The sequence below is a fragment of the Myotis daubentonii genome, chromosome 12, assembly GCF_963259705.1.
Source record: "Myotis daubentonii chromosome 12, mMyoDau2.1, whole genome shotgun sequence".
NCBI lineage: Eukaryota > Metazoa > Chordata > Mammalia > Chiroptera > Vespertilionidae > Myotis > Myotis daubentonii.
Genome location: NC_081851.1, coordinates 70,063,762 through 70,077,946, shown reverse-complemented (window position 1 = coordinate 70,077,946; position 14,185 = coordinate 70,063,762). Strand labels below are relative to the sequence as shown.

At 37.5% G+C, this 14,185-nt stretch overlaps 1 protein-coding gene across 5 annotated transcripts in view; it reads left to right on the top strand.

The window, feature by feature from the left end:
- NCOA1 (nuclear receptor coactivator 1) overlaps nt 1-14,185 on the top strand; it is a 169,201-nt gene that overhangs the window by 81,667 nt on the left and 73,349 nt on the right. For 4 of the 5 annotated variants that reach the window (XM_059660396.1, XM_059660395.1, XM_059660399.1 and 1 more), the window contains exons 3-4: nt 617-781; nt 11,136-11,232. In XM_059660396.1, coding sequence (XP_059516379.1) covers nt 11,144-11,232 — 89 coding nt within the window. In that variant the 5' untranslated portion in view covers nt 617-781; nt 11,136-11,143. Of the gene's footprint in view, nt 1-616; nt 782-11,135; nt 11,233-14,185 lie in introns of those variants that run through there. The other variant, XM_059660400.1, reaches the window with a different exon arrangement.

Here is a 14,185-nt window from a genome sequence, read left to right as displayed (position 1 = left end):
TCAACTGTTCGACCAGTCACTATGACATGCAATGACCACTAGGGGGCAGAGGCTCCGACTGGTAGGTTAGCTTACTGCTGGGATCTGGGCAAGATGGGCTGGACACGCCCTGGAGCCCTCCCGCAGTCCCTCCCGGCCCCAGTTGTGCACCAGTGGGGCCCCTCGGCCTGGCCTGCGCCCTCTCGCAATCTGGGACCCCTTGGAGGATGTCGGAGAGCCAGATTGGGCCTGATCCCCGCAGAGCAGGCAGAGGGACCCCACTGGTGCCAAACCCGTGCACTGGGCCTCTAGTGATTTATAAGTAGAAAGAATAAACATGTACATACAGTCAGAAAAAAAATTAAAGACATAAATGAGTCTTTCAAAAGATTAAGGGCGGATTGTAATTAGGCATTATGTAAGTAGCAGTCTTAAGTTGGAATATATATTTAATCATCAGAAAGGACTTTAACTGTAAAGTCAGACTTTTATACACTGTCTTTGGAAATATTTTTCCATTTGGCCTTAAGGTTATTTTTCTTTACCTAGCATTCTGACCTTTATCATTTCTTAAACAATAAAATGACAATCTAACCTCCCTCTGCTTTTTTTTTTTTTTCCTTTTCCTTTGCTTTAGTTTTTTGCATAATTGTCCTTAAGTGAGGTGAGAGTGAAGAGATTAGAGCCATCTCTGGAGAACATCTTTACCCCATTCCCCTGGAAGCTAACCTCAGGAGCACTAACTTGACCCTATCTGTTTTGAGGACTCATTATGAACAAAGAAGTCTCCCAGGTAAGAATTGTAGCTCTGTTTTTAAAGAGCTTTGTCTCTACAAAAGTATGGAGAAAATGACTACCTGTTGACTCTTATTTTTATGGAATATATGATCTGAGAAGCTTCAAGGTTATCATAAAACATGTGTTGACATTTCTAATTGAAAATGTTCCAAAAGTTTTAGATTACACTTTATAAGCTGCTTAAATGCACATTGAAAGTAATATAGGCTTCAATAAGGGAATGTTATATAAGTACCTGGACTTTATGAAAGAGAAAAGGAGAAAAAAAATAGAATAATCTAGTAATTGAACTCTGGCTTAGTTTTCTTATTCTTTAACTCAGTGTTCAGTGAATGAGTCTGAGAAAGTCTTTATTTTCTTTATGTCACAATGAAAATTTTTATCTTTTCTATTTCCCCTTAACATTTATTAAAAACATTTCAAACTGCAAAAAAATGGCAAGATTGATAAACTGAACACCTCTATATCATTACCCAGTTTCACCAATTGTAAACATTGTGTTACGTTTGCTTTATCTCTCTGTATTTTACTACTTCTGCTCCTCCACCACTATTATGGTGATATTGATGAAGAATCATCTGAGAGTAAGTTGTAGACATTTATGATCTTTCACTCCTAAATATTCATTATTTGTCTCCTACTTAACCACAGTATAATAACCACATTCAAGAAACATAACGTTTTTATTATTATATCTAACTAGAGGCCTGGTGCACGAAATTTGTGCACGGGTAGGGTCCCTAGGCCTGGCCAACGATCAGGGCCGATCTGTGGGGAGACTGCAAGGCAGTTGGGGGGGGGGGGCTGCTGGCACCCGCCTTGGCCAGCCTGGCACTGCCCGCTCACCAGCCCTGCCCCCCGCCACTGCCATTGGTCGCCTTCCTCTGTAGAGTGACTGGTGGGGCGATCAGGGGCCCCCACTCGTGCCCGCCTTGGCTGGCCTGGGGTCTGCGGACTGTGGGCAACTCCTGCGTTGAGCATCTGCCCCGTGGTAGTCAGTGTGCATCATAGTGACCAATCGTTCTGCCGGTCATTCCGCTGTTCGGCTGATTTGCATATTAGGCTTTTATTATATAGGATATACAGTCCATACTAAAATTTTATCACGTTGTCTGATCCAGAATCACACTGCGTAGTTGTCACATCTCTTTGATTCCTTTTACCTGGAATAGTTTATCAGCTTTTCTTTGTCTCCCGTGATTTCGACAGTTTGGAAGAGTCCAGGCCAGTTCTTTTGTACAGCGGCACTCATTCTGAGCCTGTCTCTTTCCATCTATGCTCCTTTCTAAAGAGACTAGGTTATGGGACTTTGGAGATTCATGGATTTGGTACTAAGAACCTTATCTGGAGAACAAAGCCTATAACTATATCTTCAGGGGAAAATTTGTCAGAACATAGTAAGAGCTCAAAATTCCAGAAGGTAGACCCTAGAGATGATTTGAATGATATTGAAAGGAATTTTGTGTTATATGCGTAAGTATACATATAATTTTAGAATCTAAGATTTATATATTTTTGGACAAAAATTAAGGTTTTACAAGGTAGAACTTTTGATTTTGAAGGAATTGCACATTACATCTTAAGGTGATTCACATCTTATAGGAAATAATTGGTTTTATATTATGACCATAAAAGATAAGTCAGGATTAGAAATATGATCAATTTTATTTCTTTCTATGTGATGTTTGGACCAAGAATTGAAAAGATTCTCTGTTCATATGCTTGAGAACCTTATAAATACCTCCCAGGGTTTTTAGATGTGGTATAATTTGTTAGCATTTTAGTGTAGAGGCAAAAACAAAACTTGGGAATCTATAGTTAGCTTTCCTACTTATCAATTATGTGACTGTAGTTAGTTATATAAGTTAAAGCACAGCCAGTTTCTAGAACCAAGTTACCTAAGAATGATTTTTACCACTGCCACTTATGATGTTGGGCAGATTAAGTAAACCCCTCCATGCCTCAGATTTCTCATCTCTGAAATGGATTATAAGGTTACCTATCTCATATTTTATGAGTAAATGAATTAGTAAGGTTTATGAGTACATAAAATAAGCTAGATGCTTAGAACAGTGATTGGCAAATAGTAAGTCCAAAAAAGTGTTAGTCATCATCATTGTCATCACCATCAGACCATAGTTCCTTTATTAGTCAGATAAAACTGTTGAACTCAATCAATGCATCTATGAAGTGGAGGTAATAATAATATACACTTCATAGGGCAGTTGTGAGGAATAAATGAGTTAATACATATAAAACACGTAAAATTCTTTATAATTACATTGTCACATCCTTTAATTAAATGCATATTCATGAGATTCCTTTTTTTGTGAACTTTCTGTTATTTTGTTCCTCTCAAATTCTTCGTTACTACTGACTTTGTACTGCAAAAGTGGGAATAGGCAAGATAGGCATTTTGTATATTCTAGTGGCTTATATAGTCAAAAGATTTGAGAAGCACTGTACTAGATGATAATAGCTGGGGTGCCTTATTCTGAAATTTTATAAATCTTAGTTTCTTGTTTAATTTATAAGCATTATTTTTATACTTATTCTGTTTGGAAACTCTGGGAAGTGAAATTTGAGTTTTACTGGTTTGGAGTTAGTCTTTAGTTGGATATTGCACTGGAAGGGTTATAGCCAGATAAGTTCATATGATCATTGAGCAGATATTGATGCTCTTTAACCAGTTATTCACCTGGAATGCTTGGAGAATTTTTTTTCACTTTTCAATAGGTATCAATAATGTTTTTGCCAAATATATTTTGAATCAAGTGATGTGGCTTAAATTTCAACCAGGGCTTTTAAAAATGCACAATCTTGCCCTAACCGGTTTGGCTAAATGGATAGAGTGTTGGCCTGTGGATTCAAGGGTCCCAGGTTCGATTCTGGTCAAGGGCATGTACCTTGGTTGTGGGCACATACCCAGTAGGGAGTGTGCAGGAGGCAGCTGATCGATGTTTCTCTCTCATCAATGTTTCTAACTCTCTATCCCTCTCCCTTCTTCTCTGTAAAAAATCAATAAAATATATTTTTAAAAAAATGCACAATCTTTCTATAAATTTGGGCAATGAAGGTTATATGTAGACTAGAGGCCCAGTGCACGAAATTCATGCACTGGTGGGGGTGGTGGTCCTCAGCCTGGCCTGCGTCCTCTTGCAGTCTGGGGGCGATTGATCGCAGGGCTCTACGATAGATCGCCCCAAAGAGGTAGGTCCTGCCCACCCAGCCGGGGCTCCACGATGGATAGCCCCTGCAGGGGGAGTCCCCACCCACACGGCCCAGGGCTGCCACAGGTAGCCTGGGCCTCCCTCTTTGGGGTGATCAATTGCACCCCGCAGAGGGAGGCCCTGCCCACCCGCCGCAGCCCACCAGTCAGTGCCCTAAGCCTCCCTCTTTGGGGCAATCATAGAACCCCCTGATTGATCACCCCACCGGCTGGTGGCCTGGGTCTTTCTCTGCGGGGTGATCATGGGGCGATGGCGGGGCCCCCGACCAATCTCATCGCACCCACCTTGGCTGTCCTGGCGCCAGTGAGTGTCATAGCGTGGTCATCCAGATGGTCGTTCTGGTGTTCAGCCGTTTGGTCGATTTGCATATTACACTTTCATTATTACAGATTTGTATTGTAATTTTATTCATGCCCTTTCCTTTTCACTTGAGGAGAAAGACCCTGAAATTATCTGGAAATTTACCTGACTTGATAATTTTCTGGTGCCCTTAAAATACAATTACATTGTTTGGGCAAATTATTTTGACCCATGTAACTCTATTACTTTGGTACTTGTGCTAGTTATAACATTAAAGATCAAATTTAAGTGTACTTATTTTTCTTTTATTGGTTTATATGTGTATATTTAACCATACTGTATTTTGAAATGAGTTTCTGAAATATTTGAGGGAAATTAAACAACTTCTAATTATTTTAGATATTGCAGTAATTTTATGTGACAGGTGTGGTTATTTGGTTTCAGATAATCTGTGTGTAATGTTGGGCTTCATTCTCCCCAGCTCTAGCTGTTTTTCTGCTCATTACTATCTGAATCTGTGAAAGTGGGTAGAGTTGGTAGAAAGAGACAGACATTGAAATTTTTCTATAGGTTCATCATTTTCTTTTCTTCAGGCTATTCTTTGCTAGACTATGTTCTCCTGTGCACATGCCAGTACACTCAAATATTTTTTTCATCTTTACACAGGTAAAGACAGCTGTAGTCTGGAAGAGTAGCTTTAATTTTTTTCTTTTTAATAAATTCCAACATCTTTTTCACAAGTTATAACAATCTAGAATTGATTTTTTTGAAGATATGTGTAATCTATATATATAAAAGGCTAGTATGCTAAATATCCCATCCTCTGATCGGTCGCTGTGACATGCACTGACCACCAGGGGGAAGATGGTCAACACAGGAGCTGCCATGACGCTCACTGGCCATTTACAGAGAAAAGGCATCACAGATTTGGCGCCCACAAAACAACACTCGGCTTCCCCCAAGTGGGACGCAGGCCCCGCCACCACCCCAGAGTGACAGCCCACCAAATCGCAGCCAACACTGCTGAGATCCCATGGTACAAAATGCGGTCCACAGCCCAGCCCAGCCCAGAAATGGTCGCTGTGGGTACTGTGTAATGACATCCCGTAGCAATTCCCGGCTTCATCTCCCTAGAGACTAGCCTCCTTGGAGTTTTTCAGCCCAGGAACACAATTTGCTTTATAGCCAGATGGAAACATTTTACACTCTAACCAGATGTCTGTGAAGCATTTTCCTGTGCCTCACCTCATTTGAACCTCACAGAAGTCCTGGAGTAGGTAGATAGGAGACTCGGTGGAATCCTGTTTTCTTTTCCTTAGCTGGAAAATGGAGATTTAGAAAGCTTAGAAACTTGACCCTACTGAAAAGAAGTAAGAAATGGTGGACCTTGAAAATGACTTCAGCCCTAGTTGGTTTGGCTCAGTGAATAGAGCGTTGGCCTGTGGACCAAAGGGTTGATTCCAGTCAAGGGCACATGCCCGGTTGCAGGTTTGATCCCCAGTAGGGGGCGTGCAGGAGGCAGCCAGTCAATGATTCTCTCTCATCATTGATGTTTCTATCTTCCCTTCCCCTTCCTCTCTGAAATTAATAAAAATATATTTTTAAAAAATGACTTCAGGTTTTCTCACTGAGCAGAATATAGTCAAACACTGCTGCAGTTAAATATTTCACCCTTTGTTCTCCCTAAGTGATATACAATAATAATCTGCTCCATGTTGACATTTACTGCTGTGTTGCTGACACTTACCTAAAAGAGAAGTTGGGGTGCTTCACTGGGCTGGATAAAGTTTAGCTACATCAGAAAGCAGGTCTAATTAAGCAAGTTTATTCTATATGTATAAAAGGCTAAGTTGACTCACGTATGCCTGATACATATAAAGCTCTCGCTGGCACCAATCACACGCATCTGTTTCGATCTGTCATTGTCAATCATGAATTTGGTTGAGACTTCTATTACAGAGAAAGGGCGAATAGCGATATTAAAATATTTCTTCTAATTAATTTCGCCTCAGTGTGCACAAATCTGTGCACTGGGCTACTAGTGTATGTGTAATTACCCAATGTTATTTAAGGAACTGTAATCATTCAATGAGATTCATAGATTTATAAGAAAATGTTGAAGGTATGTTGCACAAATATGTATGTTGCATGCTATTTTTCCATAGTAACAAATTAATACCAGTAGGAGTATTTTACTAAGGCAAATGCTTTTTCTTTTTATCTTTAAAAAGTTATCTTTTAAATAAAATTAATGTGAGGAATTTAAAATGTTAACTTTAAAAAACTGATATGATTTTTTCTTCATCCTGTATAGGAAACCAAAAGTAAACTTTTACAGTTTCCAAAATTATTCTCTTTCCATTTAGAAAAAATTAGTACATAGACAAAAAGCTTATTTCTTTTAAAAAATATATATATTTTTATTGATTTCAGAAAGGAAGGGAGAGGGAGAGGGAGAGGGAGAGGGAGAGAGAGAGAGAGAGAGAGAGAGAGAGAGAGAGAGAGAGAGAGAGAGAGAGAGAAACATCAATGATGAGAGAGACTCATTGATTGGCCACCCCCTGCACACCCTCTACTGGGGATTGAGCCTGCAACCCAAGCAAGTGCTCTTGACCTGAATCCAACTCGGGAGTCCTTCAGTCCTCAGGCCGACACTCTTCTCTGAGCCAAACCAGATAAGAAAGCTTATTTGTTAATCTGTAGAATAAGTTTTAATAATAAACATAAATTTATTAAGTACATTGTTTTAAACATTACATACTTTTAGAAGTTATCCAACCCTTCATAATGTCTTTATTAGCATAATAAATTTAAAAGACTTTGCACCGGATTTTCTTTTATAGAAAACATTAAGAAAAATTTGATATTTTATAAAATTGATGAAATAAAATGATGCCTTCATTTTTAAGAATTCATTGCTTTAAATCAATTTCTTTGCCTTTGCTTTCTATTTCTGACCATAATGGTTGAGATATGGGCAGAAGTTTATGGGGGCAGGGGCTAGGGCAGGGGTCCTCAAACTACGGCCCGCGGGCCACATGCAAATACAAATATTGTATTTGTTCCCGTTTTGTTTTTTCACTTCAAAATAAGATATGTGCAGTGTGCATAGGAATTTGTTCATAGTTTTTTTTTTAAACTATAGTCCGGCCCTCCAACGGTCTGAGGGACAGTGAACTGGCCCCCTGTTTAAAAAGTTTGAGGACCCCTGGGCTAGGGATAGCCACCATCTGAATTTTGGTCCCTTGCTTTGTGGATTCTGAGAGAGTTTTTGTTTCCAGATGTTTAAGGAAATCCTTGTTCAGTCATTAGCCCAAAAATATCTGTTTTAACATGAAATTAGGAGGCATGCAAGGAAACCAAAATCATGGAAAAATAGCAATTAATAGAAACTGTCTTTAAGGAAGTCCAGGCATTGTACTGATTAAACAAAGAAGAAAAGTTGGAAGATGTTGGAGTTCATCAAAATTAAAAACTTTTATTTATCAAAAGACACTATAAAGAAAGTGAAAAGATAAACCACAGAATGAAAGTAAATATTTGCAAATCATATATCTAATAGAGGTTTAGTACCCAAATATAAAAAACTTTTATGACTCAACAATAAAAAGACACGTAACCCAATTTTTTAAAAAATAGGCAAAGGACTTGAATAGATATTTCTCCACAAAAGATATGCAAGTGACCAATGTCATTAGTGAGTAGGGAAGTGTAAAGATATCATTTCACACCCACTAGGATAGCTATAATAAAAATAAAATTGCAAAACTGAAAGTAACTTTGGTGAGGTGGAGAAATTGGCATGCTTGTACATTGCTGGTGAGAATTTAAGATGGTCCAACCATTATGGAAGACAGTTTGGCAGTTCCTCAAAAAGTTAAGAGAGTTATAGTATGACCTAGTAGTTCCACTCCTCGGTATATACTTAAGAGAATTGAAAACATGTTCACACAAAAAATTTGCATTTAAGTGTTTACAACAGTATTATTGATAAATAGCCCCCAAATGGAAAAATTTAAATGACCATTAACTGATGATTACCTAAACAAAATGTGGTATATCAAACAATGGAAATTTAACCATAAAAAAGGGCAATAAAATTGTTGAAATCCCCATCCTTTCTTAACAAGAGAAAGATTTCAATTGTCATTTAAATGAACAGAGAAAATTGAAAACTTCTTCCAGAGAACTGCAGGTGTCTGAAACTCTTGTTTGAGAAAAATTTGTCAGCCATAGTCTGTGTTACCCATTGCGACACTGGGCCCTTGAGAAACATTTTCTTTTTAAAAAATTTCATCTGTCAAAGTGACCAATTATTAGAGTTGTTTATTAACTGTTACTTATTTTTCAAATTATATTGTTCTCAGCTGAATCTGGGAGATGAATAACAAATTTCTCATGTGGAAATGTATAAATCAACTGAAATACAAAGCACTGACCTATTTCTTCAGCCTCCCCTATTTGGTTTAGTCTGGTCCATTTGAACCGAGATAGATGTGGTTTCTAGTTCCTAAAACTGCTCTCTAGAGATTGCATGAGAGTGGGTATAATTTAGCAAGCCTTTTTAAATCAAGAGGGTACTTTTACTTAGAAACCTTACCTCTTTTTAAAAGGTGATATGCAAATTGGTTTCCTGAAACCAACATTTCTTAATGAACCTTGTTTAAGTACCCTAACTGCCAAATATAAAACCATTCCACAAAAAGAACAGCTATGATAGTTTCCACTGATCGGAGGTTTTGCATCCCACTCTCCGTTTGTTGTTTTGTAAATAGAAAGCAGTTCATACCAGAATCATCAGCAAGTTGTTGGTGACTCTCTCCCAGCTTCTTACTGTTGGCTGTTAATTTTGGTGGCCGGCCTGTCTGGCTGCTCTTGAATTGTTGTCTGATGTCTCCTGAGTCCCAGAATCCTTGATAATTTTAGCAAATATCAATAGCCAGGAGTCTGAGGGTAGTTCAGTATGGAGAATCTCCTTTTAAATCCAGATTTATTTGTTGCTCAAAATTAACCAGTCTATGAGATTATATTATTTATGTTTACAGTTGTAAGCACAACTGTAACAGGTCTTTGTGTCTCCATAGAACTATGAAATATAGTAGGCAGTTTCTGCAAAATAGTAGTTATTTACTTTTTCAAAATTAGAAGAGTTGTTCTCTAATTTCTAGACCAGGAAGGTCAGGGTGTGGTGTTTTTCCCCCCATTGGAAACAGGGGAACAAGGATTTCAATTGTAGGAAGAATTTATAGAGCATTATAAAAGATTCCAGAAAAGATTTAACCATAAAAAAATCTTAAATATCCTTCCAAAGTTTTAAATGTTGTATTAGTGATATAACTTAATCACTTATAATTCATCATCCATCTTAGCATCTGTATCTTTTAGGCATTATGTTAGATATTGGATATACAGGAAAAAGATCTAGTAATTGGCTTTGAGTTTGCAATCTAGAAGAGAAGAGAAACAAGAGAATTGTAATTTATAGCACACTATAGTAAGAAATACATGTCCAGGAGTATTTTGAGAGCCAGTAGAATTCCAGATGAGTAAATTCTCAGATGGATATGCTAATATATATACTAATATCTTGAAAGTGGAGAAGATGGACAGGTAAGGAAAGGGCCTCTGAACATGAAGTAGGACTTAGCTAACTGTTTTTCTTGTGTGTTTTTTTTTAATGTTTTTATTGATTTCAGAGAGAGGAAGGGAGAGGGAGAGAGAGAGAGAGAAACATCAATTGGCTACCTCCTACATGCCTCCCATTGAGAATCAAGCCCATAATTTAATTTTTGTATTAAATTTTAAAATATTTACATTTTATTTCTGTGTGAAAATCTAATTAAGTGGCTTCTTTGCTTTGTGATATTTGGTTAACCTCATTTATATTTCTATGGATCTTTTCTTTTTAATCCTCACCTGTGGGTATTTTTCCCATTGATCTTTAGAGAAAGCGTGGAAAGGAGGTAGTAGGGAGGGAGGGAGGGAGGGAGGGAGAGAGAGAGAGGTACATACCCTTTACTGGGAATTGAACCCGTGACCCTTCGGTCCTTGAGCCAACCCTCTATCCACTGAGCCAAACTGGTCAGGGCTTTCTATGGATCTTAATCAGAAAAGAAGGTAGCAGTCTTAATTATAGTAATGTGTTACTGAGCTGGATATTGTTTAATGATGCTAATAAAACCATGTTGGGTCTTTCAACATTTTTTAAAAAATATGTTTTTATTGATTTCAACCTGGCTTCATGGCTCAGTGGTTGGGCATCAACCTATGAACCAGGAGGTTAGGGTTTGAATCCTGGTCAGGGCACATGCCCAGGTTGCAGTCTTAATCCCCAGTGTGGGGCGTGCAGGAGGCAATGATTCTCTCTCATCATTGATGCTTCTATTTCTCTCTCCCTCTCCCTTCCTCTCTGAAATTAATAAAAATATTTTTCAAAGTTAAAAATTAAAATAAATATAAAAATAATTTCTCTGACTCTCACTTATACATTGAGTTTTTACAGTTACATATAAGTGTTGAAAAAAATCTCAGTATCTCTTTTATTCTAACAATATTTTTATCCTGATTGATCTCTATGATTTCACAAAGGATTATTAATTTTATTTTACAGATACAGAAAAAAAGTTTAGAAACACTAAGTAGCCGGCGATTACTGTGGTTTTATATAGATGAGGATGTCTTTATGTTGGCTGTAATAATCTATGCATTGATTACAATGACTACAATGTTTAGATACTTTCTAACATAAGGGAGCTCCGTCCTCCCCTGTGGTTGGCAAGTTCCTTAGGATAGATTTCTTATTGTTGTCCTTTCTTTTTAGGTGTGAAGTTTTCAACATGAGTGGCCTCGGGGACAGTTCATCCGACCCTGCTAACCCAGACTCACATAAGAGAAAAGGATCTCCATGTGACACACTGGCATCAAGGTAGGAATGCTCTTTTCTTGGTGCATTTCTGGCAGAGCTGCTTTATCATTTTCATTGCCACTTCAAAGCTTCTGTTTCCTCTACTCCAAGTTTACTGGCCTTCTTTGAGTCGTGCATACTTACCAGGTTCTCTTCCTTCGTCAGCTCCCTTAGAATGCTACTCCCTCAGTCCAGCTTGCTCCCTCTAGATTTCCTGTAGTCATCACATAGACATTCTACGATGCCAGCTTAGTCATTACTTCCTCAAAGAAAACCTCCTCTTTCTTCCTTAACTATTACATCAAATGTCTACCATTCATGTATCTCTCTCACATGTTTTTATAGCTTTGATCCATAATTTCAGATTTTACTAGTGTGTGTGATTATTTCATGAATCCCTGGCTTTTCCACTGCAAACTAATACGTCCTTTAACTTGATAATTTCACTTTAACTTTATACCTTTGAAAGAGCTGGGGTTTTTTTCCTTTCAGGAAACCAGTCTTTCCCTACCACTTATCTGAATTTGCTCACCATTTTATCCCTAGTTCCTAACACAGTGTTTGGCTTATATTTAGTAAATCATGAAGAGCATAGGTAGACCTCAGGTATGGCCAGTCCTGTGTATAGTCGCCCTGGATAGGAGAGTTCTTCAGTAATTGTTTATTGGGGTGAGTTGTCTTGTGTCTCCTTCCTGTTACCTCTTCTCCATTCTTTAACTATGCTAAGAGAATGAGGATTAAAGTGCTAATCTTAAAATGGTGGGTAGCTGTGCCTTCTGCTTGTTTAGCATTTCCAATTCAACTCAACAAGTATTTATGAAATGCCTGCTTTTCAACTGGCACCATGTGGGTGATGTTATAAGGATATATGTGAAGTGTGACACATGTTTTCTGTCTTCAAGAAGCTTACCAATCTGGTCATGCCACTCATTCTTAAACCCTTCTGGGCTTCCCCTGGCCCTGAAAAAAATAATCATAATCAGAGTGATGATAACAGATAACATTGACCGAGCTAATAGTGTATGCCAGGAACTCTGCCCAGTATTTTATATATGTCATCGTCTTAATCCTCACAAAAGCCTAGGAGGTAATGTCATTATCCCTGTTTTACAGATAAGAAAACTGAAGCTTCAATAAAATATATTAAAAAAAAAAAAAGAAGAAGAAAACTGAAGCTTAGAGAAATCAAGTGACATGTCCAGGGTTACATAGCTAGTAAATGACAGAGGAAGTTTGAACTTGTACTTTTAAGTAATATATCGTGCCTTTTATCATGGCACGAAAGAGCCCTTGTGGTCTGGCCAGGACCTCATCTCTTGCCCTTTTGGGTTCTTACATCTGTAGGTCAGCCATGTTGAACTACTTATAGGTCCTTTGACTTGATATTTTCACTCTCACTTTATACCTTTGAAAGAGCTGAGTTTTTTCCTTTCAGGAAACCAATCTCTCCCTACCACTAGGTTTAGACATCTCATTCCTGGGTCTAGGAGCCATCTGCATGCCCTTCTCCAGTATTACAGTCTTGTCAACACAGTATGATAATGGCCTGTCTCCTTTTCTGTTTTCTGGCTAATTGGAGGCTAAGTCTAACTTACTCCTGGATATAGTACATGATTATCTGGCACATAATGAGCTAGGAGCATTTGTTGAAAAAACTAGTAAGTTGAAGAAAAAAAGATACATGAGAAGTTAACTCATAGTAGCATTAACTAGCATGTATGAAATATAAATGGAAATGAAGTGGGTTAGTGAGAGGAGAAATGTGGGTGGCCCAAAGTAATAAAGAAAGCCTTCTTTTCCATTAAGGTAGAATTTTTTGTCATCTCCACCCCTCCTTCAATTTTAACTTTATTTTAATATATCTACTCTCGTTTTCTATCCTCGCTTTTTAGTTGCTTCATTTTGTGGTGATTTTCCTAGTATCATTTTCAGGTCATTTTGTAGACACTTCATTATTTCATTACTTTTAGCTTCTTGCTTCCTCTGTCACCTCTCTGTCTGCCTACCTTGCCCATTCTATCAACTTTCTTTTTACCCTACAGTAGTTTCAAGCATTTCATTTTTACACAAAATTTAAAGTAAAAAACGAATTTGGGAGCCTCACCAAGTGAATCCAGTTTACTTGTGTTGAAATGTAAAACCAAAGATTTAAACAGATTAGTTCAGACTATAGACTGAATATACTAATAAGTCTAATATTAATTAGTTTTTCTAACATAAAAAGCAGATGTGCTTCAAAACACTATCAGGTTGCTCAGCTGGAGTTCTCTAAAGCCTGTATATATCAAAATGTAGGTTATTCATTCTTTTCATGCCTACTTGTCAATGCCTTGGTGTGAAACTTGTCAAAATCTTGCTGTAAGTACTAACAGTGGAAGTTGTAAGAGTTTTACTAAGTAAAATGGGACTAATTCCTTAATAATGTAAGATTAAAAAGACAAAGAATGGAATATATAGTTTTAAAGTTTGATTTTGTTTTGAGATGTGTACCATTTAGTGGTATTTTGTTTTATGTAAGTAAATACATTTGATGATTTGACTTAGTTCTTTTCGACTTACTAAGTTGTTATGTAAATGCTATGATCTTTATAGTCTTTTTAAAATTAAAAAAATGGCATTTTAATTGTTGCCAATTATGAGCTTTTTAACAACTGCTCTTTCCCTTTTTTCACCTTTTTTTCCTACCATTTTTATATGCAGCCAAGTGATTTTGACTGCTGCTTATAAAACAAAGAGCTGCTTATGGCCAGTCTTTCTCATTCTTTTAAATTGATAATAGAAAAATTCATTTCAAAGTAATACTTCATTGTCTTTATCTTACATAAATCAAGTTGCCTGATGACTTGGCTAAGTAACCCAGGGGTAAAGACTGGAAAACAAAAATGAGCAACACGGTCATTCAGCACATTTGAGTGAATGTAAAGTGCTGGCTGTTTCCACTGTTATCTTTTGTTCTCATTATTTTGCTTTAAGA